The 25,418-nt window shown below is 39.2% G+C and overlaps 1 protein-coding gene across 1 annotated transcript in view; it reads right to left on the bottom strand.

Moving 5' to 3' along the window:
* Positions 1-6,516: 6,516 nt before the first annotated feature.
* The window catches only part of LOC100019008 (SEC14-like protein 4), a 30,534-nt gene continuing 11,632 nt past the window's right edge, over positions 6,517-25,418 (bottom strand). Inside the window, exons 8-12 of the mRNA XM_001365438.4 lie at positions 25,136-25,219; positions 10,385-10,491; positions 10,167-10,306; positions 9,875-10,044; positions 6,517-6,998 (exon numbers count right to left, since the gene is read on the bottom strand). Of these exons, the coding sequence (XP_001365475.1) occupies positions 6,886-6,998; positions 9,875-10,044; positions 10,167-10,306; positions 10,385-10,491; positions 25,136-25,219 (614 nt within the window). The 3' untranslated portion in view covers positions 6,517-6,885. The remainder of the gene's footprint in view (positions 6,999-9,874; positions 10,045-10,166; positions 10,307-10,384; positions 10,492-25,135; positions 25,220-25,418) is intronic.

Here is a 25,418-nt window from a genome sequence, read left to right as displayed (position 1 = left end):
AGAAAAATATATTTGTTCCTCAATTCTAGGCTATTATTTTTTCAGGACCCTTACCTTGGATCTTAGAATCAACACCAACTATCAATTCCAAAGCAGAAGAGTAGTAACTATTAGGCAGTTGGGGTTGAGTGATTTGCCCAGAATCACAAAACCAGGAAGTATATGAGGTCAAATTTGAACTCAGGACCTCTAGTCATCATGCCTGGCTCTCAATCCACTGAGCCACCCAGCTACCCCTAGGCTATAATTTAACAGTACTTTTCCAGTGCAAACTCTTCAATTGACGAATTTGATAATGAACATGGTTGAAGGGGAAATTTGTTTCACTTTATGATTTATTACAAAATTTTGGTTTTTTTTTTTTATATTCCAGTGAGGTTAGGAGTAGGGGGAATAAGAGGGAAGATAAAATAAGTTTGGGAGGAGTAAAACGTTAATTTAGATGTCAGATTGCTTTTTTGTTTTTATTTATTATTTTTATTTTACACCTTTACCTTCAGTTTTAGCATCCATTCTAAGACAAAAGTGCAACAAGAACTAGGCAGCTGGGGCAAGCATAGCTAGGAAGCTTCTGAGGCTAGATTTGAACCCAGGTCCTCCCAACTCTAGACCTGATGTTCTATCCACTGTGCTACCTAGCTGCCTCTAGATTGCATTTTTATTAGCAGTATTGATGTATTCTGTTCAATTCTTTGTGCTCAAGTGGCAAAGTTGGATGGTTCTACATTGTTTGGTTGTTGTTGGGTAGGACAGTCACCATGGCTCTTCAGCTATTGAAAAGCTGGCATTTAGCAGCAGAATTGATCAGCAGCACGAGTCTGAAACAGAAAGGATTTATGCCATCCTATGGACATGTTGGGAAATGCCAGAAATTGGCTAAGGGATCTAAGAAGGAAGATCCCTAGCAGGTCACTAGGTGGCCTATCAAAAACCATGAAGAGTTCCAGGGTCCCCAAGGATATCAGTGTCTGGAGGCCTACTTGGAAAGCAGTTATTAAAGCCCACAATGCCAGCCAAGAACTGGAGAAACTTTCATGGAGAGAGAAGTTTGGGCCAATGGGGATTTAAAAAGCCATCTGAAGAGGACCAGGCCATTGTCCCCAGCCATGACCAGCCATCCTTCCTTTAGTTCCTTCATGAGTTTTTTTATTGTATATGTGATATGTGTCTTCAATCACGACATGGGGAATATATACGAAAGCACTGATAATAACCTATTACCTCCTCAGAGAGGGGAGGAGAAAATCTGCATCACAAAATGTCAGAAAACAATTGTCAAAAATTGTTTCTACATATAATTAAAGACAAGAGGTGCCAGTGACCCAGTAGTAGCAATAAATGAGTCTTTACACTTTCCTCAATAACAATGACATTAACTAGTCTTAGTAGGGAGAGCTGTTGGGAAAGAAAAGGGAAGAGTATAAATTTACCAGTGGAAGAGGCTCCATTTGGAAACTTACGCTCTGTTTCATAGGTGTATCCCCACCCACTGGGAAAGGAACCCTTAAATTCTTGATTAGGGTATGCCACATATGTATTATATGAGTGGCAAGGGTATAGGTGACCTCAATTCCCTATGCTTTGATGGCTCTTGCCCCTCATTCCAAACCAGAGCACCAGAGACCATGTTGGGAGCACCTAAGTCACTTGGCGTTGTACCCTCTGGAACACTGTGTCCTCATTCTCCTTTCACCTGTTTTCAGATCTGTGGCAGGCTCTCCCACCAGCTTTCTACCTCTTTCTCTGAGAACTATAGTCAAATCACCACCACTATTTCCTCTGGAAAGGATGTGTAAATGGACATAGAGATATCCAACAAAACTAAAAGTTAGTTCTTTGAAAAGATGAATAAACTTGATAAAAGCTTTAGCCCAACCTCATTCAAAAGAAGAGAATCAAAAATCCAATGGACACTATATAGCAAATAAATGAGGTGAAATCACAATAAAGCCAGAAAGAAGTGTTGATAGTCAAAAAATCATAATTACCAAGTTGGATTTCAACATTAGAAAAATATAATTAGAACTGATCCAAACATTCTGGAAAGCAATTTGGAACTATGCCCAAAGGGCTTTAAATGACTGCCTGCCCTTTGATCCAGCCATAGTACTGCTGGGTTTGTACCCCAAAGAGATAATAAGAAAAAAGACTTGTATAAGAATATTCATAGCTGTGCTCTTTGTGGTAGCAAAAAACTGGAAAATGAGGGGATGCCCTTCGATTGGGGAATGGCTGATCAAACTGTGGTATCTGTTGGTGATGGAATACTATTGTGCTGTAAGGCATGATAAACTAGAGGGATTCCATGGAGACTGGAACAACCTCCAGGAAGTGATGCAGAGTGAGAGGAGCAGAGCCAGGAGAACATTGTACACAGAGACGGATACACTGTGGCACAATCGAATGTAATGGACTTCTCTACTAGCAGTAATGCAATGATCCAGGACAATTCTGAGGGACTTGGGAGAAAGAACATTATCCACATTCAGAGGAAGAACTGTGGGAGCAGAAACACAGAAGAAAAACAACTGCTTGATCACATGGTTTGATGGGGACATGATTGGGGATGAAGACTCTAAATGATCACCCTAGTGCAAATATTAATAATATGGAAATAGTTCTTGATCAATGATACTTGTAAAACCCAGTGGAACTGCTTGTTGGCCATGGGAGCGGGGAGAGAGGGGAAGGAAAGAATGTGAATCATGTGACCATGGAAAAATGTTCTAAATTAATTAAGGAAAAGTAATTTAAAAGAGAAAAATATAATTAAAAACAAAAACATGCCAAAAATATAGCATCTCACACTAGATGATTCTCACATAATAATAATTAGATAATAATTGCTAACACATATAGTAATTACTATGTGCCAGGCACTTCACAACTATCATCTCATTTGATTCTCACAACAACCCTGGGAGGTTGGTGCTATTATTGCCTTATTTTATCAATAAGGAAACTGAAGTAAACAAGTTAAATGAATTGACTTGGGTCACACAACTAATAAGTGTCTGAGCTTGGATATGAACTCAGTTCTTCCTAATTCCTGGTCCAGTGCTCTATCTGCTGTGCTACCTGCTGCTCTTATACCACTTAAGTTCCTTCAATTTGTGGTAGAAAACAATCTTTGCTAATGCTCCTAACACTGATGCATTCCTAGAACCCAACAAATTATAAGCACAGAGGTTTCTTCGAAAAAGAAATGTGTATTTTAAACCAAGTGCAATGGGCATACACTAGAGGCTTTCCCAATCAATATAGGAAAAAAGCAAGGATGTTCACTCTCCCTGGTATTATTTACTAAGGTTCCAGAAGTGCTAGCAATAGAACTAAGACAAAAGAAAGAAATTAAAGAGATAAAAATAAGGAAAGAAGAAAGAAAATGATTTGTTGGCAATGTGATATTTTGCTTAGAAAATGCTGGGGAATCAGCAAAGATACTAATTAAAACAATTGCTTCCACAAAGTTGTAGGGCACCAATAAACTGGCAAAAGTCAATATAATTTCTATATCAAATTAACAATACAAAAGGCAATAATAGAAAGGGAAATTCCATTGAAAATGATAGAAATGCATAAAGATATTAGAGGGGCTGGCTTATACAAAATACTTGTATAGATTCAACTACAATGTGCTTTAAGAATAAAGAAAAACTTAAATAGCTGAAGGAATATTCAGTACTCATGGCTGGGCAGTGCCAACATGATAAAAATTACAATACTGTTGAAACTAATTTATACTTTTAATGTATCAAATTATCAAAGGAATATGTTACACAAATCAATAAAACAATTAAAAAATCCATCTGGATAAAATCACTAGAATACCAAAGGATATAATGGAAAAAGGGAGGAATAAAGGGGAAGGGCACTTCCAGACCTCAACCAATATTATAATGCAGTTCTCATTAAAATCATTTCGTATTGGTTAAAAATTAGAGAAATACTTCAAGGGAAAAGACTAGACAAGGGAGGAGAATCAGAAACAATAAAACTCAATAACTCAATGTCTGATAATATTAATTACTTGGGAAAGAACTCACTATTTGGTTTTTTTAATTACTTAGAAAACTGGAAAGCTGATTAGTAGATATCAGGCTTAGACTAACATCTTATAATGTATTCTACAAGAAATTTAAACTGGAACCATGAATTTAATATTAAAGAGATCACCAAAACATTAGAAGATATGTAGTGATGATCTCTTTAACAGCTATGGGTGGGAGATTAACCAAAGAAGAGATAGAGGAAATTACGAAAGATAAAATACACAATTTTAGTTACATGAAACTAAAAAAATCTCTACTCAAACAGCATTAATGAATCAAAGAAGGATAGTGATCAAGTGGCAAAAATTCTTTGAATCAATTTCTCAGATAAGGTTTATGTAAATTATATATATTATATGTAATGCAGATAGATAGATTAAAAAAAATTAGCACTAACCAACAAATAAGTGGTCCAAGACTAAGAACAAATAGTCCTAAAAAAGATTAGTAAGCTATTAACAATTATATAAAAGAATGCTCCAAGTCACTAATAATGGGGAAAATGCTAATCCAAATTACCCTCACAACTAGCAAACTGGCAAAAAAATGACATAAGATGGGAATAGTCAGTATTGAAGACTGTTGAAAGATAGGTACACTAGTGCATTATTGGTACAGCTGTAAATTAGTACAACCATTTTGGAAAGAATTTAGAATAATGTAAATAGAGTATCTAAACTCTCTATACTCTTTGACTTAGGGACTACACTACTAAGTATATACTCCAAGGATGTCATTGATAAGAAGAAAGTCTCTATAATGACAAAAATATTTATAGTAGCACTTTTTGTGATATTCAAGAACTGGGAATGATAGAGATACTCATTGATTGAGGAGCTTTGGGGCACATGGATGTAATCATGCATTAGTATTTGGTAAGAAATGATGAATATAGAGAAGTATGAAAAGAATTGCATGACTTGATGCAGAGTGAAAGAGCAGATAAACTTTTTTCCACCTCTTACTCTTTTTTTTAAAAAAAATATTATTTGTTAAATGAGGTGACTTTGGAGTCAGAAAAGGGAATAATAAGAGCAATTTTAGTAAGGTAAAGCCAAAAAATATCAGTTGAACTGTATTTTTAAGATAAAAAAATAACAATTTAAAAGCAGTACTTTAAATGCACTCTCTTTTCTGAACCTCCCAAACAATCCTACGAGGTAGGTACTGTAGTTATTCTTATCCCCTTGTTACAGATGAAGAAACTAAGGCTCAGACAAGAAAGTGTCAGAATAGCAATTTGAACCCAGGTCCAAACTTCTTGGCCATCTTGAGGCATCTTATTAACAGCATTCTCTGCCCTCATTTTCCACATCTTGTCCTGGAAATCATAAGCAAATCAGCACTTCTTTTATTTCAAAAGTCTGTGACAATCCACTGCCTAAAGTCTCCACTTAGTATCCCTGTGGCTCCTCAGGCAAAAAAAAATCCCATTATGGACACTGCTCTATCTCCCATGGTAGAATATGAGCTCCTTGAAGGCAAGACTTATTTTGATTTTGTATTTGTGTTCCCTGAATCTGACATTGTGCTAAATCAATGGAATGGTTTTTTCTTTATTTAATTTATTCATTATGTACATCCACTGTGAACCTTCAAAATTCCCAGACCCTACTTCATAAGATTGGATTAAGATCATTCCCCATTTGGGCAGTGAATTCTACTTAGATCAGGAATGTGAGAACTTTACTTCACCTACTTAAGTCTGCCCTAGGGGAAGATAAAGTTGTAAACTCTTTTCTGAACAATGAAAAGTACTTAAACCCATACTTATAATAAGGCAAAAAGTTCTTAAGATAAGTACCTATAAAGGTCAAGCAACTTGTGAATTTACAAGGAACAAAGAGCTGAGAAACTAACTCAGAGCTTTCCTGGTGTGAATTACTCAAAAATTTACACCTTCTTAGGTGTGGACTAAGAATGGTCTGTCCTTTGAAAAACATCTACTGTGATTGGTAGATGGAAGGATTTAGGGGAGGTGACATAGGAGAAAGTTCCCTATATAAGGAGATGAGAAATCTGAGAAAAAAGAGACAGTCTCTAAGGAGGCTGTTGGGAGAGAGCTCTGGGTACAGTCTCTAAGAAGGCTGTTGGGAGAGAGCTCTGGAAACGGGCTCTTGGGACAGTCTCTTGAGGACAGTCAGAAGAATCCCTCTCTGGAGAAGGATGTCTGGCTGAACTGGTGTCACTAGAATCCTTGCTTGGACAGATCTTCTGGTGAGTGATTAAGGACTGACTGATCTTTTCTCAAAGAGCTTAGGCCTGGGTTGGCCAGGACTGGCCAGGGCCGGCTTATCCCTTTCTCATTATTCCCTCTCTTTCTCTCTTTCTTTAATTCCTCATTGTATTATTAATTAAATTCTCTATAAAGCCCAGTTGACTTGGGTATATTTGAATAATTGGGAATATTTCCCTGGCCACCACCTTATATTTGATTTAAAAACAAAACACTGTAGTGAAAACATTTCCTGCAGTCAAATTTACTCACCCACTCTTATATCTACTACAATTTATGTCTTCCACCATTTTAACTCTTACAGTTTATGGCCATCAACCATTTTAATTATTACAGTTTATGACAACCCACTCTTTTATATGCCACACCACCAAGCTCTATGCAGTTGGCAACTCAGGCTCAATCTCACTCTTTGGTAGCTCCCCACCATCACGGAGAACTTCCATAATCAGTGTCTTGGTCAAAGGTGGCCTTATGGCCCTTCTCCTTAGTGGAGAATGCAAGCCAGAGGACAAACATGAAATCAGTGAGAGGTAAGAACCAAGTAGTGGACATAAGATTGGAAGGGGCAGAATGGTGGGCACAATCAGACTGGTCTTAGAGTTTCTCAATCTTCTCTTCAGAGCCTTTGTCAGGGAGTAGAACTTCCACTGTGTAGCTGACCTCCTTGGAGTAGACCAAGCTGTAGGTATTGTCAAACCTCAAGACATCTGTAAGGGACAGACAGACATTCAGGGATTTATGCTTTTTATGGTTCTCTGCAGCCTAGTGAGTTAGATTTAAGCTCCTGAGCCTAGCATTTGAGGACCAGTCCAATCTGCCACGCTTTATTTACTAGTACTCTCCTTTAAGCATTTTATGAAGAAGTGGGTATCAGGGGATCCTTGACCATTTGAGTTTCCCTTAACCCATCTAAGGAAATTGTAGGATGAAAGGGGCAGGTAATGAAGACAATGGGGTGTTACGGTTTTGCTCCTTTTGGGTACTGAGTGTGTAGCATACCAGGAATCTTAGCATCTGGGAAGGATGATTGATGTATTGATATTGTACTCTGGATATTCATTTACCAAACACATGGTCAGATTACATGGTGATGTTCATTGTATGGAAAGGGACAGTCCAAAGCACTAGCATAGGACGGGCAAATTCATGGGCTGGACCTTGACAGGCACGCTGCCTCAGCTCAGAATACATTCATTCATTCAAAGTGTGGGTTCGATTAGGGCGTTGACAGCCATGCCTAAGCTTGGACTACATTCATTTGCAAAGCGCAGGGTTGGATTAATCTCCACCTCATTGATCTCGTCACTGTTAATTCAACCAATGTTAAAACCTATGTCATGTTACATATTTGTGGATCACCTCCCAATACACATTTCTAAAACCTCCAATAAATACTGGGGAACTAGCGCGAAACTCACTCTCTTACTCTTACTCTTACTCTTACTTTCCTTCTCTTCCCTCCTCTCTCTTACTTCCCTCTATCTTCTTAGCACTCTGTCTTATCTTTTCCTGCTGATCCTAGCGATGCTGTCACCTCCAATGCTTCCTATTAATGCTCAGACTCTCTTGTCTATAGGAGGTATTAAGGAGTTGTGACTCCCCACTTATTTTCTTATTCCTCATATTTCCCATTAATTCTCAGTGGAAAATATTTCCTCGGAGTTCGCAACACTCCCCTTATCTTCTAACTTGTTGTCTTTGAGTCTTTATTATTCTCCCATTTCTTTAGTCTCCCTTCTCCTCCTCAGGTTATTACCCACAGGTAAATAATATAGGACTCCCAAGGGGGGTCGCTATATAGTGGTTGGGTTTCTCAAGAGCAAAAAATCCTGAATGGCTTATACCTATTGAGTCTAATGTAGTGATCTGTGATTACTCTTTCTCTTGACACTGTATTTATGGAGGGAACACTTTGTTTTGAGCTAATTTCATCATCTAATTTACTAATAAAGGCAAACAGACACCAGTGGGGGCTCATGAGTTATAGTTTTAGGAATATGAACTTACATAGTACCTTGAACCTGGGTTGGTCATCACTTGGATGTCCCAAGCTCATTTTGGTGGGGGTGGGGGAGGGAAATCTGGCCTTCACCTAGCCCAGGTAACATTTCCTCACACTAAAATGAAGCAGAGAAAAATCACAGAAGCACAGGCTAGGATCATCTAGTCCAACCTATATCTGAAGGAATCTCCCCAATAACATACACAACAAGTAGCTATTCAACTTCTGCTCAAAGACCCTAGTAAGATGGAACCCACCACATTTCAATGGAGTCCCTTCCCCTTGGGGACAGCTCTCACTGTTAGGAAGTTTTTCCTCAGTCCAAGCTTCAACTGTCCTCTCAGCACCTTCCTCTCATTTTATGGTTCTATTTCCCAGAACCACCCAGAATGAACCTCATTTCTCTTCCATGTGACAGCCCTTTAAATACCTAAATATAGCTCTCACACTCCCCATATCCACTCCTAATCTTCCCTCCTCCTGGCTAACCTTCAGTGAAACTGGTCTTCATGTGGCATAGACAAGGCCTTTGGTCATCCTAGCTGCCTCCTCTGGACACACTCCTGAGGATCGATGTCCATCTTAAACTGTGGTGCCCAGGACTGAACCCAGTGATCCAGATGAAGCATGATCGGGACAAAGAAGGGTGATACTATTGCCTTCTTGTGCCTGGATGCTTCATCTCTTCCTAAAGTCACTCAAGGTGGCAGCAACATTTTTGGCTGCCATATTGCTTTGCAGATTTCTTCCAAGTTTGCAGTTCACTGAAACCCTCAGACCCTTTTCTGAACTGCCTCTATCTCTATCCTGGCCTCTTCCAGTTTATATCCGTGAAGTTGATGCTTTGCGCCCAGGTATAAGACTTTGCATTTATCCCTGATGAATTTCATCTTATTCGATTCAGTCCAATGTTCTAGACTCTCAAGAGCCTTGGATTCTAACTCTATATATTAGCTATCCCTCCTAGCTTCAAGTCATCTGCAAAACCAATAGACACATCATCCGTGGCTTTATCCAGGTGCCCAGTTAGATTGTGAGCTTCCTGAGGGTAAGAGCTATCCTTTGCCTTTATTCTGTATCTCTACTGCTTAGCACAGGGCCTGGCTTGCAGTAAAGTGCCTAATAAATGTTTATTGATTGATTAGCTACTTCTTGTAATCTTGTTTTTTAACGGGCATGAGTATAACTTGTTCTTTTTTTTTTAACCTTTACCTTCCATCTTAGAATCAATACTTTGTGTTGTTCCCAAGGCAGAAGACTATGCAATGGGGTTTAAGTGACTTGCCCAGGATCACACAGTCAGGAATATCTGGGTTTAGATTTGAACCCAAGACCTCTCATCTGGTTTTCAATAACCTGAAACCCCTAGTTGGTCTCCAGTTTGTTCTTGAAACCAGGCTGGTACTTTGTAATCCCCATTTCTCTTTCTAGATATCCACCAACCAGATCCTTAATGACCCTTTCATAAAAATTTCCAGGAATTTCCTGTGCTTTGCAGATTATCCTTTTTGTATCAATCAGGATGTCGTCCCTCCTCCTTTCCTCCCCCATTTTCCATGATCTTTCAAAGTCATCACTCACAGACACCCGGCTGGGAACAGATGAAAAACCCATCTTCAGAGACCAGGGGGGAGTTGAACTTCTGGCTGGGCAGCACTTCAATCATCTCCCTTGCTTTCTGTCGTTCGCCCATCTTTGTCTTTAAGTAAATCCCAAAGCCAATATCCGGTCCCTCAAACATGAACTGCCACCTACAGAAGGAGAGATGTTGTGTTTGTCCTTCCTATGTTCTCTGGCCTCTGTCCCCCAGGCTCCTGCTGGCATATGCCCACAGCTCCCTCTTGGGGAAGAGGAGACCCAGACAGAGCCCTACCTCAAGACACAGCCTGGGAAGAGGATCTCAAACTCCACCTGGTGCGAGGAGCCCCGACTCACAGACACTGTATGCTCGTACTGCAATTTCAGCTGCTTCTGTAAGATGTATTTCTTGGGGACCACACCGCCATATTTAATCTGCCGGAAGAAGATGGGATGAACTGATGGATCTGCCCTGAGCTTCTGCTCCACTCCTGCCTCCTGGGGGCTCCTTACCTTCGTCAGATATTTGGGGTTCCCATCAGGGTCTCTTAGGATTCCACCATACTCTACAGGCAACTGGTCAGGGTTTATGAATTTCTGCAAATCCTCCTTCCAGTTTGCTGATGGGAGGGAAAAAAAAAGATCCTAGTATGAGAGGAGAAATAGATCCCAAGAAGAGATGTGTAATTGGGAGACTGACCAGTGAGTCCATCGTTAGGAGCATGCACACCGTATTTTGTGGATATGCTCCCTACATGGGTTTCAGAGCCTGGCCAGAACTGAGAATGCTTACAAATGGCACTGAATGCTCGACCAAACTGAGCTTACGTCACTGTCCACGATGGAGGGAAGAAGACAAGTTGTAAGGTTCCGAGGGAGAGATCTCAGACCTTAGCGTCCTCCCTCAGGTCCAAGTTTGGCTAGAAATATAGTTCTCAGCTCTTTCCTTCTCCGCATTTGTCCCCCAACACTGGATGAAGAAGTAGGCTGGGGCACTGGGAATCTTGACCAGTCAGGAGAGTCAGTCACCAGAGGTCTGAGAACTGGAACCCATGCAAAATTGGGATAGCCAAGGGACAGCCAAGCCCAGCGAGGAACGAAGCCCCAGAGACCTACCTGGCCCATCATAGAAGAGTATTAAAGATAGCCATGGGAGAATCAGTCATTCTGCCATCAGTTATGCCCCAGTCAGCAATTACCTGGTTGGGGAGGATGTTTTGTGGAAATGACTTTAGGTGGGAATCTATTCTCCATAGGGACAATTGAGCTCCATTGGAGAGAACATGCCTCCAGGTTTGGTGGAATGTGGGTAATTGTGTTCTTGCTATAGTTTCTCAGGAATGTCCCTTTGTAAAAGCTAATTATTTTGTATTTATTTTGAATTTATATTTTTAAATCCTTACTTTCTGTCTTGGAATCAATACTAAATACCACTTCCAAAGCACAAGAGTGTTAAGGGCTAGGCAATTGCGGTTAAGGGACTTGCCCAAGGACACCCAACTAGGAAGTGTCTGAGGTCAAATTTGAACCCAAATCTTCCCATCTCCAGGGATGACTCTGTCCACTGGGCTACCTAGCTGCCCCTTGAATATTTGTGTGTGTACATATATAATTAAATGACTATTTAAATATTTATATTTATATATAGATTGTATATAATATTTAAATAGAAATTAATATATTAATATATTACATATTGTGCATTGCATTAATATTATACATAAGATCAATACAACAATAATATAATATTAATATGTAATATTAACATTCTATTTAAATACAAATATAATATTTAAATATAAACAAATATATATTTACAATTATGTATGTACATGTTCTCTCCCTTGACATAACATAAGCTCATTGAAAGCAGATATTACTTCACTTTATTAGTGCCTGGCACAGAGGAAGAACTTAATAATAAATATTCATTGCCTGGCTATCTTTGTTCCCCTGACTGACTTCATCTGCCTTTCTATTTCCCACTCTGAACACAGGTAAGTGACTAGAAATCTAAGGAATTTGTTCCCAGGCCTGGCAGCTACCTCAGGAGTCTGAGTTTTCCTGAGTAATACCAGATGATGTCTGTAACAATATACATCTCATAGGAGAAGGGTAGTTCTGTCAAGAAGGTAATACAGCTAAATTACTAAATCCATGTTGAATCAATCAAGAAAATCATGACTTTGTAAGATTCTTAGACAGTGGAGGGCAGAGGTTTGAATTCAATTTTATCATCATAGATTTCCTTGAACTAGCAAACAGACCACTCCTTCAATTAAAATGTACTTTTTTTGCCTTATACGCACTTCCCGAAGAAAACATATTGTTGATTTTTGTTTTTAGTGCATGCCATAACCCTTTTCCTTTTTATAGGGAAATTAAATTTATTCACATCAGTTTAACATTATGTTTATTACATTTAACTTATTTTCTACCCCCCCCCATATTATTGATTGAGTTGCTGAAAGAAAATAAAAACTTTCCCATTTTCTTAATTGCTGCATAATACTATTAAATGTATTTTCATTGAACCCACACACACACACACACACACACACACAAATACTTGTCAACTGATTCCATGGGCACTGAACCCAGTTTATACTCCTTGGATTATCCTTCATCCCTGAGTTGGCTTAGTAACCTGGGTTCTGAAGTATGCTGTATTCAATTAAACCTTGATTATCACTTCCCCTTCTGTCATAACGACTATCCCTTATTACCCATTTTCAGCTCCCATCTCCTTCCACCTGGGCTTCCTTACAACATTTACCATAGTACTAGGATGTGCATTCTGGGCTATACTTAGAAGACTGAAAGAAAATACTACCACCTAATTATATAACCGTATCTCTTCATTCCAGGATTTAAAACATTAAAAAAATTTTTTTTTCATTAAGCAAGATCTGCCTTCTGACCCTCCTATCCTAACTTCCCTACCCTCACTCCCATCACCGACTAGTTTGAGAATTAAAGAAAAGCAAACCCCATTATACACATGCAAACAATCAAAAAAATTTCTGCATTGGTCACATCCAAAAAATATTTGACTCAAAATGTTCTTTATCTCTCTCTCTTAGGAGGTGGGTAGTATATTTCATCAGTAGTCCTCTGGAATCATGGTTGATCATTATGCTAATGAAATTTATTAATTCTTTCTAAGCAGTTTGCTTTTAACATATTGTTATTCTTATATAAATTGTTCTCCTGGTTCTGTTCACTTCTGCCTAAAATAGTTCATAAAAGTCTTCTCAAGTTTCTCTGGATTCATCCTCTTTATCATTTCATGTAGCACAATAGTATTCCATCACATTTATATACCATAATTTGCTCTTCCATTCTCCAATTTAGGGGAACTCCCTTGGAATCCCAGTCTTTGTCACCTCAAAACAGTTATAAATATTTTTGCACCTCCTTAGAGTTTGTTTAGATTAAAACGTTTTCCTTCTGGTGTAGTTGTGACCTGATCCATCATTCTGAAGAGCAATTTGGACTATGCCCAAAGGACTCTAAATCTGTGCATACCCTTTGACCCAGAAATATCACTAGTATATCTGTATCCCAAAGACATCAAGGAAAAAGGAAAAGGATCTATTTGTGCAAAAATATTTAGAGGAGCTCTTTTTGTGATGACAAAGAACTAGAAATTGAAGGATGTCAGTCAATCAGAGAATGACTAAACAAATTAGGGTACACGATTGCAATGATATAATTCTGTGCTATAAGAAATGATAAGTGGGGGAGGTGGGGCAGGTGGGTGGCTCAGTGAATTGAGAACCAGATCTAGAGACAGGAGATCCTGGGTTCAAATCTGGCCTCAGACACTTCCTAGCTGTGTAACCCTGGGCAAGTCACTTAACCCTCATTTCCTAGTCCTTACCACTCTTCTGCCTTGGAATTGTGAATTTCAAAAACTACTCCACCCTATTCAGACCATTCTTTAGAAGATCAAATTTAGTTATTTCCTGATCCATAACAATAGAGATACTTGGAATAACAGAATCAGGTCTTGGAAACTACATTCTCCACCCTACTCAGTGTAACAAGATTAGGAAGGGCTGCAGCAAACTCAAGATTTAATTATTTTGGAATATGGCCTTCAACAGACATGTGCAAAAAAAAGGACAGATGTCTGGGCAGTCCTAGGTCAAGCTAGAGGACCATTGGCACATGTGAGATACAGGAAGTGAGGTAGAGTACAGCTCAGGAGTTCTTTGGACTTCCTGTGAGGAGGGCTAGAGTCAGTTTGAGTCTGGTGCTGAAGGTTGGAGTAGCCCTGCAGACTGTTTTCCTTCAGATTGATCACATGAGTGATATGGACTGATCTCTTTCCCTGCCTTGGCTATCCAAAGCCTTAACACCTGCTTTGGCTCAGCCTAAGCCATAGTGGTTCTGAGTTAAACTTTTTTCCTTCTCTCCCTTTTTCCTTCTCTCTCCCTCTAATACCTTCTTCCTCCTGTTGTAATTAAAACACCATAAAATTTGGCAGCTGACTTGAGTGTTTCATTTAGGAATTACATAAGTGAATTCCTTGGCAACATTAAATTAATATATATCAGTCTTTTAAAGTGATTTCAATATCACAGTTTGGCTGACCACAAAAGTTCAACGAGTCACCTCAATAAATTTCCTGAATTTTCTCACCTTTTACTCTACTTTCTTCTCACTGAGTCAGTCCTTTTTAATAGCTAACTCAGCTTAAAGACAAAGTTGCTAGAACAGATGAGTATAAAACACTTCTTCTCTCTTCTCTTTTCTCCTAAAGTTAAATTGGAATCAGCAGTTGTTTTTTCCTTTTAATCTTAAGGGGCAGCTGGGTGGCTCAGTGGATTCAGAGCCAGGTCTAGAGACAGAAGGTCCTAGGTTCAAATCTGACCTCAGATACTTCCCAGCTGTGTGACTCTGATAGCTAGCTAGATAGCTATATATAGTTAGCTGTCCCTTGTTGATTAGCAGCGAGGGAACTCTGGAAAATGGAGAACTTGCTTCGATCTGTGGCAACAAAAACAGCTAGACCACTAAAGTAAAAAGCCCATTTTCCTGCTTTTGGGCCTTTCTCCTTAAAATATATAGAACACAGCTGTTTTAAATGTTAGCAACAAGGCCCTAAGGTCCTGGCTGGGAGAGCTGTTTCTATATTTTTTTTCCCTTAGGAAACAACTGCCTAGATTAGGAGTAGAAAAAAATCTGTAGAAAGTTTTGACTTTGTCCTGCTCCCCACGTGTTTTGTGAAAACCGTTAGAAAAATTATACATATATATATATATAAATGAATACTACATTCTCCAACATTTATTTGGTGGTTGAAGATTTAGGGACATTGAGGAATACAGCATACCTCCAATTTTTTATATTAATAGGTTATGTCATTTTTGTACTCCTCAGCACTGTGTTTAGAGATGCTAACTTAAAAAAATTAATTTAAGCTGAAATTCAGAAAAAACACTCAAAGAATTGAGGACATAAAAAAGGACACAAGGGAACATACAAGCCCAGTTTGAAAACTTAAAATTTTTCTTACAGGATCAATTAGCAAACATCCACCCTACCAGAAACAGACCTGTTTCAGGACCTTTAAATGAGGAAATTTCCTTCCCTGAAATAGAGATGGAAAACACCTTCCCTATAGCTCAGTTAACAGACTGCTTCTCTTGTGTAATGCAAATTTTGACTGAATTTAATCCCCAAAACCCTTCCCCTGCAATCCCAGTTTCTCATGTTGCCTCTCCTACAGAAAACCAAATTCCAGCCCAAAGGAGATCTCATCCTCCTAGAAAAACTTGTCCTAGTCAAACTGACCCACAGGTACAAAATTCAACTAGAGGCACATTTCCTCTAAGAGAAGTACCTGAAATAGGACGAAATGGGGATGTGGTGACTTTAAGACACAGGATACCACTTACTCCCCAAGAAATAAACGAATTTACACGAAATATCCCCACATATGAACAAGATCCCTTTCTAGTAACAAAAAAGATGGGAGACATACTTTTTTTCAGTATAATTCATTTTACAAAGATGTTGAGAACTTGCTATAGGCTTTTTTAACTGAATGTGAGAAAAATAAAATAATTGCTCATGTTAACAAAACCCGGGGGCACAATGCAGCACATTGGCCATCTCAGGATCCCGAATGGGACTATAACAACCCTGAAGATAATCTACTACTATACCGTTGTAGAGAGGCCATCCTTACAGCAATGAGGGAATGTGCAGATAGTACAGATAAGTGGATGGAACTTGAAAAAATTAAGCAAAAGGAGGAAGAAACACCCTTCAGATTCATGGATAGTAAAATGGAGTTTGGGGACAGATACCTGGATTTTGACCTAACTAAAGAAAATAGCTTAAGACAAGTTAGAAGGGTCTTTGTCAATAATTCTTGCAAAGTGATTAGGGATTATGTGAGAAAACATTGTCCAAGATGGCCAGTGATGGACCTTGAAGAATTTCGAAAAACAGCTATATATGTTTTAAAGGGAAACAAAGAAAAGGAGGAAGAAAAAATGATGCCATGGAGGAAATGAAGAAAGAAATGAGAGGTTTAAAAGATAAGATAGCTAAACTAGAAAGTGGGCATGATAATGAACCAATGACACTTACCCCTCTCCATAAATCTAATTATCAATCCTTTAGCTGCCACTTCTGTGTGAAGAAGGGCCACAATATGGTAGAGTGTAGAGCTTTCCTCAAGATTATAGGAAGGAATACACAGTTTAGTATCAACTACAGAAGTGATAATTATAGAAATTAATAAAATTATGACAATGCAAACCACAACTTTAGGAATGATGACTATAGGAATAGATATTGGGAAAATGATAACTCAAATCAAATGACTCCACAACAATATATAAAAAATGGTACTCATCCAAAAAATTCTCGAGGTGTTAATGCCCCTCATGGGGGTGCCCTTCAGGGGGGTGCCTTTCAGACAGAGGGGTGCCCAAGGAACTTCCCAAACACAATGAAGGTGTCCTGGGGGGGGCGGGCTGGGGCACAGGAATCAGAGGATACAACATTTGATTTTCTGGGCCCTGATGTTCTACTAACCATTGCCCCTATTCCACTACCCCCCATACTAATGAACTCCATGTTACTTTAAATATGGGTAACACCTATTATGATTGTCTCTTAGACACTGGAGCTTCCTGGTCTTTATTAAAGAGAACACCTGATTTACAATGTTATTCTGTTGGCTTAGAGAATGTAATGGGAGTATTAGGAATACCCCAAAAAGTTAAAAGACTTCCCCCTAGAATGGTGTCTGTAGGACCACTATAGGTACAACATTCCTTCCTTTTGATGCATGACTCCACTTTAAATTTGCTGGGGAGGGACCTTCTATGCAAACTCAGAGCCACAATAACTTGCTCCCCAGATGGTTCCTTATCATTGGAAGTACCTGAGGAATCTTTCAATTTACGCCCTGTAATTCTCTGAGAGTCAGGAATAAAAAGAGCATTCTACCTTTGCAATACCTGAAGATATACCCGTGTCTCTTTAGGCCACATCTCCTTCTGATGTGGGCTTACTTAAGTTGGCTGTTCCTGTGCACATAAAAACTAAATCTAGCCCACCTCCTTCCATTCCGCAGTATCCACTCTCAAAAGTGTCAATTGAGGGAATTACCCCAGTAATTGACTCATTAATTGCACAGGGAATAATAATCCCTTGTAAATCTGAATACAACATGCCCATCCTGCCCATTAAAAAACCAAAAAGAGGGCCCGATGGCAAACACTTCTATAGATTCATGCAGGATTTGAGGGCTGTGAACAATCACGTTATAAAGAGACACTCTGTAGTTTCCAACATCAATACTATTATTTCTCCTATTCCTAGCACAGCTACATACTTCACAGTAGTAGACTTGTGCACAGCCTTCTTTTCCATACCCATACATGAGAACTCTAGGCATATCTTTGCTTTCACCTGGTAGGGCCGTTATTACTCCTGGAGTCATTTGCAACAAGGTTTCATAGACAGCCCAAGATTATTTGCGCAAAATTTGAGCTAAGATAGAGATAATATAAAATTGAAAAACAGCAAATTAATCAAACATATAGATGATCTACTATTGGCTTCAACAGATGTGGAAACATGTCAGGAAGATAGCAAACACCTTCTTTTGGAATTGCACAAAAGAGGGCATAAGATTTCGAAGGATAAAGTTCAGTGGTGCTTCCCTAAAGTACAATATTTGGGGTTCATCCTGACTTTATTTCTCCCAATCTAATTGAGAATATTCAAAATTTAAGCTCTCCTACCACTAAGAAACAGTTGAAAGTGGAGCAACAGAGTTTTGTAGACAATTGATTCCTTGTTATGGGGAAATTACTAAACCCCTTATAGCACTAGCAAGGGATTCGGTCCCTGAACCCATCAAAAAAGAACCAGAACACTTGTCAGCTCTATCAGATCTAAAACAGGCTATCCTGTCTGCCCCCACTCTAGGCATCCCAGATTACAACAAGCCATTTACTTTCTATGTACATGAGAGAAGAGGGGTAGCTTCAGGTGTTCTAACTCAGACTTTGGGACCTTCTCAGTGCCCAATTGCTTATTATTCTGCCCAACTGGACCCAGTAGCAGCAGGAGCACCACCATGTCTTAGAGGAGTAGCTGCTAAAGCCTTACTAGTGACAAAAACTATTTATCTAGTATTGGGATGCTCATTAACAATTATGTGCCCACATGAGATAGAAGCATTGTTGCTAAGACACAGAACACAGGCACTTTCTGATCAGCAAATTTCAAGGTATGAAATAACCTTGTTAAACAATGAAAACGTTACCTGAGCACTGATATTAGAGGGTAGTGAAGCTGACCATGTAGGGGCAAATTCTGTGACTACAGCAGCTCCAGTGTAGTGTATGCCATCTCTCATAAAAGAAGAACCATTAGTAAATAAGACCAGATCTGAGTTGTTTAAGGGAGTGTCCAAGAGATCATCTTGAGGCTTTTCTGCCATGGACACTAATGTTTCACAACTATGTAATGGTTCTCCTGAAGTTGGTAAATCTGGAAGCAAGATGGCAGGGTTAAGAGTTGAACAGAGATGAGAGATGGCATAAGCTACACTGGAGCTGCTGTAGTCACAGAATTTGCCCCTACATGGTCAGCTTCACTACCCTTTAATATCAGCGCTCAAGGGGTAGAACTCATAGCTCTGGAATATGCCTGTAGAATTGCCAAAGGAAAAAAGGCAACAATTTATACGGATTCTAGATATGCTTTTGGCATTTGTCACTCAGTCGGGATACTATGGCTTTAGAGATGATTTTTAACGTCAGCTGGAAAATCCATAGCTAATGCAGAAATTATTAATGAGGTTCTTTCTACTCTCAAACTGTCTGAAGCCCTTGATGTAGTTCATTGTTCTGCCCATACAGGTGGCTCTGACCCTGACTCTAAAGGAAATGACCGATAGGAGGACAAGATCTCCTTTGCATTGGAATTTGGTTTTCTGTAGGAGAGGGAACATGAGAAACTGGGATTGCAGGGGAAGGGTTTTGGGGATTAAATTCAGTCAAGATTTGCACTGCACGAGAGAAGCAATCTGTTAACTGGGCTATAGGGAAGGTGTTTTCCATCTCTATTTCAGGGAAGGAAATTTCCTCATTCAAAGGTTCAGAAACAGGTCTGTTTCTGGTAGAGTGGGTGTTTGCCCATTGATCCTGTAAGAAACATTTTAGATCTTCTAATTGGGCTTGCATTTTATCCTCAATTTTTTCTATTTTATCCTCAATAATTTCTATTTTATCCTCAATATTTTTTATTTTAGCATCTCTAAATATAGTATCGTGGAGTACAAAAATGATAGTACCTATTAATATAAAAATTTGGAGGTATCCTGCATTCCTCAATGCCCCTAATTCTTCAGCTGCCATATAAATGTCAAAGAATGTAGTACTCATTTATATATATATATATATATATATATATATATATATATATATATATATATTTTGTAATTATTTCTCTAACAGTCTTCACAAAACACGTGGGGAACAGGGCAAAGCAACAAACTTTCCACAGGGTTTTTTTTTTCTAATCTAGGAAGTTGTTCCTTAAGGGAAAGGATATTTAGAAACAGCTCTTCCAGCCAGGACTTTAGGGTCCTGTTGCTGAGATTTAAAACAGCTGTTTTCTATCTAACTATCAGAGTCACACAGCTGGGAAGTAGCCGAGATCCGATTTGAACCCAGGACCTTCTGTCTCTAGGACTGGCTCTCAATCCACTGAGCTACCCAGCTGTCCCTTAAGATTAAAGGGAAGAAAAAGAAAAACTGCTGATTCCAATTTAACTTAAGGAGAAAAGAGAAGAGAGAAAAAGTTTTTTATACTCACGTGTTCTAGCAGCTGTGTCTTTAAGCCAAGTTTGCTGTTAAAAGGGACTAAGTGGTGAGAAGGTAGAGTAAAAAGGCAAGGAATTTCAGAAGTTTATTGAGAGAATTCTTTAGACTCCCGTGTGGTCAGCCACAATGTGACAAGGAAATCACTTTAAAAGACTGATATATATTAATTTAAGGTTGCCAAGGAATTCAGCTATGTAATTCCTAAATGAAAACTCAAGTCAGCAGTCAACCTTTTATGGAGTTTTTAATTACAAACAGGAGGAAGAAAGGTATTAGAGAGAGAGAGAGAGAGAGAGAGAGAGAGAGAGAGAGAGAGAGAGAGAGAGAGAGAGAGAGAGAAAGGGGAGAGAAGGGAATAGGGCTTAAATACCCCCTCTGCTTAGGCTGGGCCAAAGGCCCAAGCCCTTAGATAGCTGAGGCAAAGAAAAGAGATCAGTCCCTATCACTCACGTGACCAAAATGGAGAAACAATCTCAGGGGCCTCCACCTCCAGCCTCCTTCAGAGCAAGTCCTCCTCTCAGACCTCTCCAGGAGCTCTCCCTCCAGGACCTCTCTCCTCTCAGACTCCTTCAGAGCAAAACTTCTCAGAGCACAACCTCTCAGAGCAAAACCTCTCGAACTCCCCTCAGTTCTCACATCTACCAATCACTGTCCATGTCTTCCCTGTGCCAGTGGTGACTCTAGCTTAACCCAGGACCGCCCAGAGGTCTGCCCCTTTGCACATGTCTGTTGAAGGTCATATTCTCAAATAATTAAATCTTGATCTTTGCTGCAGCCCTTCCTAAATCCTTTTACTCTGAGTAGGGTGGAGATTGTAGTTTCAAGTCCTGGTTCTGTCATTCCAAGTATCTCTATTGTATCAATTCTAAAATCAATCATGACTCAAAGAACTTCCTGTTCTATGCTTAAGCATAGGTCAAAGCCCTTTCCATTGTTTAGCAAAAGGTTTCTGTCCTAAAGTAGTCTTAGGTAGGGAGGAGAAGGATCCTCCCATGCCAAGGGGTTTCACATTCCAATAGAGTTCTTACTATCAGTAGGAAATTTTTTCCAGTATGAGATTTCCCAATGGGGAAATTTCCAAAATTCATAAGTCTAAGAAATTTTAAGGTTTACAGCAGATACTGCTGCAAAGCTAGCAGCCCTAGAAGGGCCTGGATTAATTTTAACATTAACCACTGATGATTTAAATTTATCACTTTCCTATAATGAAAAGGAAGTGGAAAAATGTAAACAAAAATTCAAAGCAAAACAGATTAGTGGAGTATGGGTGTCATCTGAAGGGAAACCCCTACTCCCTAGAAGTTTCTATTACCAAATTTGCCAATCTCTGTTCACAAAAATGGCCACTTTGGTACCCAGGGCATTGTGGACTCTGTTAAGAGAGTATGGATAGCCCCGGGTATAACTACCATAGCCTCTAAAGTGTGTTCAGCCTGCTCCACCTGTCAGGCATATGACCAACACACCTTTCGTGGCAAAGCTTTTGGTGGCTGTCCTCCGGCTTACACACCTTTTGAGCACCTACAGATAGATTTCATAACAATGCCAAAGGTCGGACATTATAAATTTTGTCTAGTCATAGTAGATCAACTGATCAGATGGCCGGAAGCATTTCCTGCAACCCAAGCCACAGCGACTTTTGTTGCTAATGTGCTTTTAAAAGAAATTATTCAGGTGGCAGCTGGGTAGCTCAGTTGATTGAGAAACAGGCCTAGAGACGGGAGGTCCTAGGTTCAAATCTGGCCTCAGCCACTTCCTAGCTGTGTGACCCTGGGCAAGTCACTTGACCCCCATTGCCTAGCCCTTACCACTCTTCTGCCTTGGAGCCAATACACAGTATTGACTCCAAGATGGAAGGTAAGGGTTTAAAAAAAAAGAAAAGAAATTATTCCTTGCTTTGGCCTGCCAGCACATATTGATTCCAATAGAGGAGGTCATTTTACTGATTCTGTCTTAAACCAAATATATTCTTGCTTGGGGATAACTCCCAAATTCCATGTTCCATATCATCCCTAGAGCTCAGGTCAAGTTGAAAGCATGAATAAAGAACTTAAAACTATGATTGGCAAATTATGCACTGACACCCATTTAAAATGGCTTGAAATTCTCCCTCTGGCCCTATTTTATCTTAGAAGCAAGCCTAGAGGAGACCTACACATCTCACCATTTGAGATGCTTTTTGGACATTCACCTACACAGGCTAAACCTTTCTCCCTTGCATATACATCACTATTAGGGGGAGATACTACTATTGCTTCCTATATACAAGATTACAGCATAAACTGCATGAACTCCATGAATCCAGAACTGCAGTACAAGCTGGACCACTAGACTTTTCACTTCATGACCTGAACCCAGGAGACAAGGTTTATATTGAGAATTTCCAGCATACTGGAGCAACTCAGCCTTCCTGGGAAGGAACATTCCAAATATTGTTAACTACTCCAACATCTATAAAGGTTTGGGACAAGGACTCTTGGATTCATTGCTCACATGTAAAGAAAGCATCTTCTGTTGAGACTAATTGACTGTATCCTATCACATGCATTGAAGATAATAATCCATTGACAAGTAGATGCTGTTTTTCAAAAACATATTGAATTCCTAATTTTCTTCTTCTTTCCCTTATTTTTTTATTATTTCTTTTCTTTTGAATATTTAATTTCCCCCCTTTCCTCATTTCTTGTACAAAAGGAATATACAATTAAATTTTTTCTCTCTCTCTGCAGTAATATAAGTTTAAATATCCATACTTGTTATATTAATACATACCCAAATAGCTTTAGACTGTGGGAACCTACCATTTATTGATAAAATGTTATATGGGAGTATGATTAATGTTTGTGTCTGATTCCAGGAAATGGGATAAAAACAAGGAGCACAGACTTAACCTGAATAGTGCCAAAAGAACACACAGGAAATACTAATATGGACTCAAGGTTTCGACACTTGACATACATTAAGTTGTAGAACTTCCTTGTATCTACACTCTTTATGAAGTACTCATACAAGTACCAAAATTTGACTATCATGCTGGCTCCCTATGTCCCTGAGAATGAATAAAAGTCAGACCAGGGAATGACGCTTCCCTATCAAAATAGAATTCTAGTCCCTTTCCTTCTTATAGTATGACAACTTCCTGTAGTCTTTGCTGCAAATGGGTAAGTGAAATATTACTGCATTCTGTCCTACAGACTTGTGGGATAGAAATTACTTTATATTGAAACTGTACAAGGGCCTATTATGAATTTATTCTTGCTTACTCAACATTTTATATACATAGATTTTGGTATTTTGATTCTGATTTTGAATTTTTTTCTTTCCTTTCTCCCAAAAGTTTAACTTTCTTGCCTATTTTCCCTTTATATAGTGTTTGTTTTGTTCTTATTGTTTTTTAATTATTTTAATAAGTGAATCATACACCCCCATAACTCAACAATGCATCCTGAGCTGAACTGGATATTTTTTTAAATATCCACTTCAAGGGGGAATTGTATTTTAATAAAAATCCAAGATTTTGAAAAGATTTTTGTTTGAGAAAGATCTTCAAGGAAGAAGCTTACTAACTCCTAAATCCAGAGAATGAACTGTTGCAGAAAGATGCCGGAAAACCTACATTACATCAAGATCAAGAATGAACCTTGGGGTGTGGTTGATTGAACTGAAGGTTGATTGAATTTATTTTGAATATACATTCTTCTGCCAGATGGGACTGCCCCCTAATTGGCTTTTCTCAATGTGCCCAGCAAAACATTGGTTTTGTTCTCTCTCTCTCTCTCTCTCTCTCTCTCTCTCTCTCTCTCTCTCTCTCTCTCTCTCTCTCTCTCTCTCTCTCTCTCTCTCTCTCTCTCTCTCTCTCTCTCTCTCTCTCTCTCTCTCTCTCCCCTATTTCCCCTTATCTCTAACTATTGTAATTTCATAGCTGGTATATTTACAAGACCCATCAGAGAGAGTAGTGTTCCTCAGGCCTCAGGAGGAATTGTGAATTTCAAAAACTACTCCACCCTATTCAGACCATTCTTTAGAAGATCAGATTTAGCTATTTCCTGATCCATAACAATAGAGATACTTGGAATAACAGAATCAGGTCTTGGAAACTACATTGTCCACCCTACTCAGTGTAACAAGATTAGGAAGGGCTGCAGCAAACTCAAGATTTAATTATTTGAGAATATGGCCTTCAACAGACATGTGCAAAAAAAAGGACAGACATTTGGGCAGTCCTAGGTCAAGCTAGAGGACCATTGGCACATGTGAGATGCAGGAATTGAGGTAGAGTACAGCTCAGGAGTTCTTGGGACTTCCTGTGAGGAGGGCTAGAGTCAGTTTGAGGCTGGTGCTGAAGGTTGGAGTAGCCCTGCAGACTGTTTTCCTTCAGATTGGTTACATGAGTGATAAGGACTGATCCCTTTCCCTGCCTTGGCTATCCAAGGCCTCAACACCCGCTTTGGCTCAGCCTGAGCCAGAGTGGTTCTGAGTTAAACTTCTTTCCTTCTCTCCCTTTTTCCTTCTCTCTCCCTCTAATACTTTCTTCCTCTATTGTAATTAAAACACCATAAAATTTGGTAGCTGACTTGAGTGTTTCATTTAGGAATTACATAAGTGAATTCCTTGGTGACATTAAATTAATATATATCAGTCTTTTATAGTGATTTCAATATCACAGAACCAATACACAGTATTGATTCTAAGATGGAAGGAAAGGGTTTAAAAAACAAAACAAAACCCTAGCTGTGTGATCCTGAGTAAGTCACTTAACCCCCATTGCCTAGTCCTTACCACTCTTCTGCCTTCGAACAAATATACAGCATTGATTCCAAGACAGAAGGTGATGGTTTAAAAATAAATAAATAATTAATGATTCCCCCCTTAAAGAGAAAATAAGAGGACCGGGACTTACCTCCCAGAATCAAAATTTTCTTGCGCGTTTCCTCCGAAATGAAGGACTTGACAAGGTTAAAAGCTATAGGGAAGAGTTTAGGGGCTGAAAGAGACAGAGCAAACATGAAATGATGGGCAGAAAAAGAAGCTGATTCAGAGTAAAATCAGGGTAACTCTGACCCAGCATAAGACCAACCAGCACAAGCTATGGGATATAAGACACTCATATCACCTTCCATTGCCCAGGGGAACTCAGTCACACTCGTCCCAGTGTCTTTGGCTCTCTTGAAGGGAATGGATAT

This window comes from Monodelphis domestica, chromosome 3 (genome assembly GCF_027887165.1).
Source record: "Monodelphis domestica isolate mMonDom1 chromosome 3, mMonDom1.pri, whole genome shotgun sequence".
Taxonomy (NCBI): Eukaryota; Metazoa; Chordata; class Mammalia; order Didelphimorphia; family Didelphidae; genus Monodelphis; species Monodelphis domestica.
The sequence above is the reverse complement of the archived record's forward strand: the minus strand, read 5'-3'. Positions and strand labels throughout refer to the sequence as shown.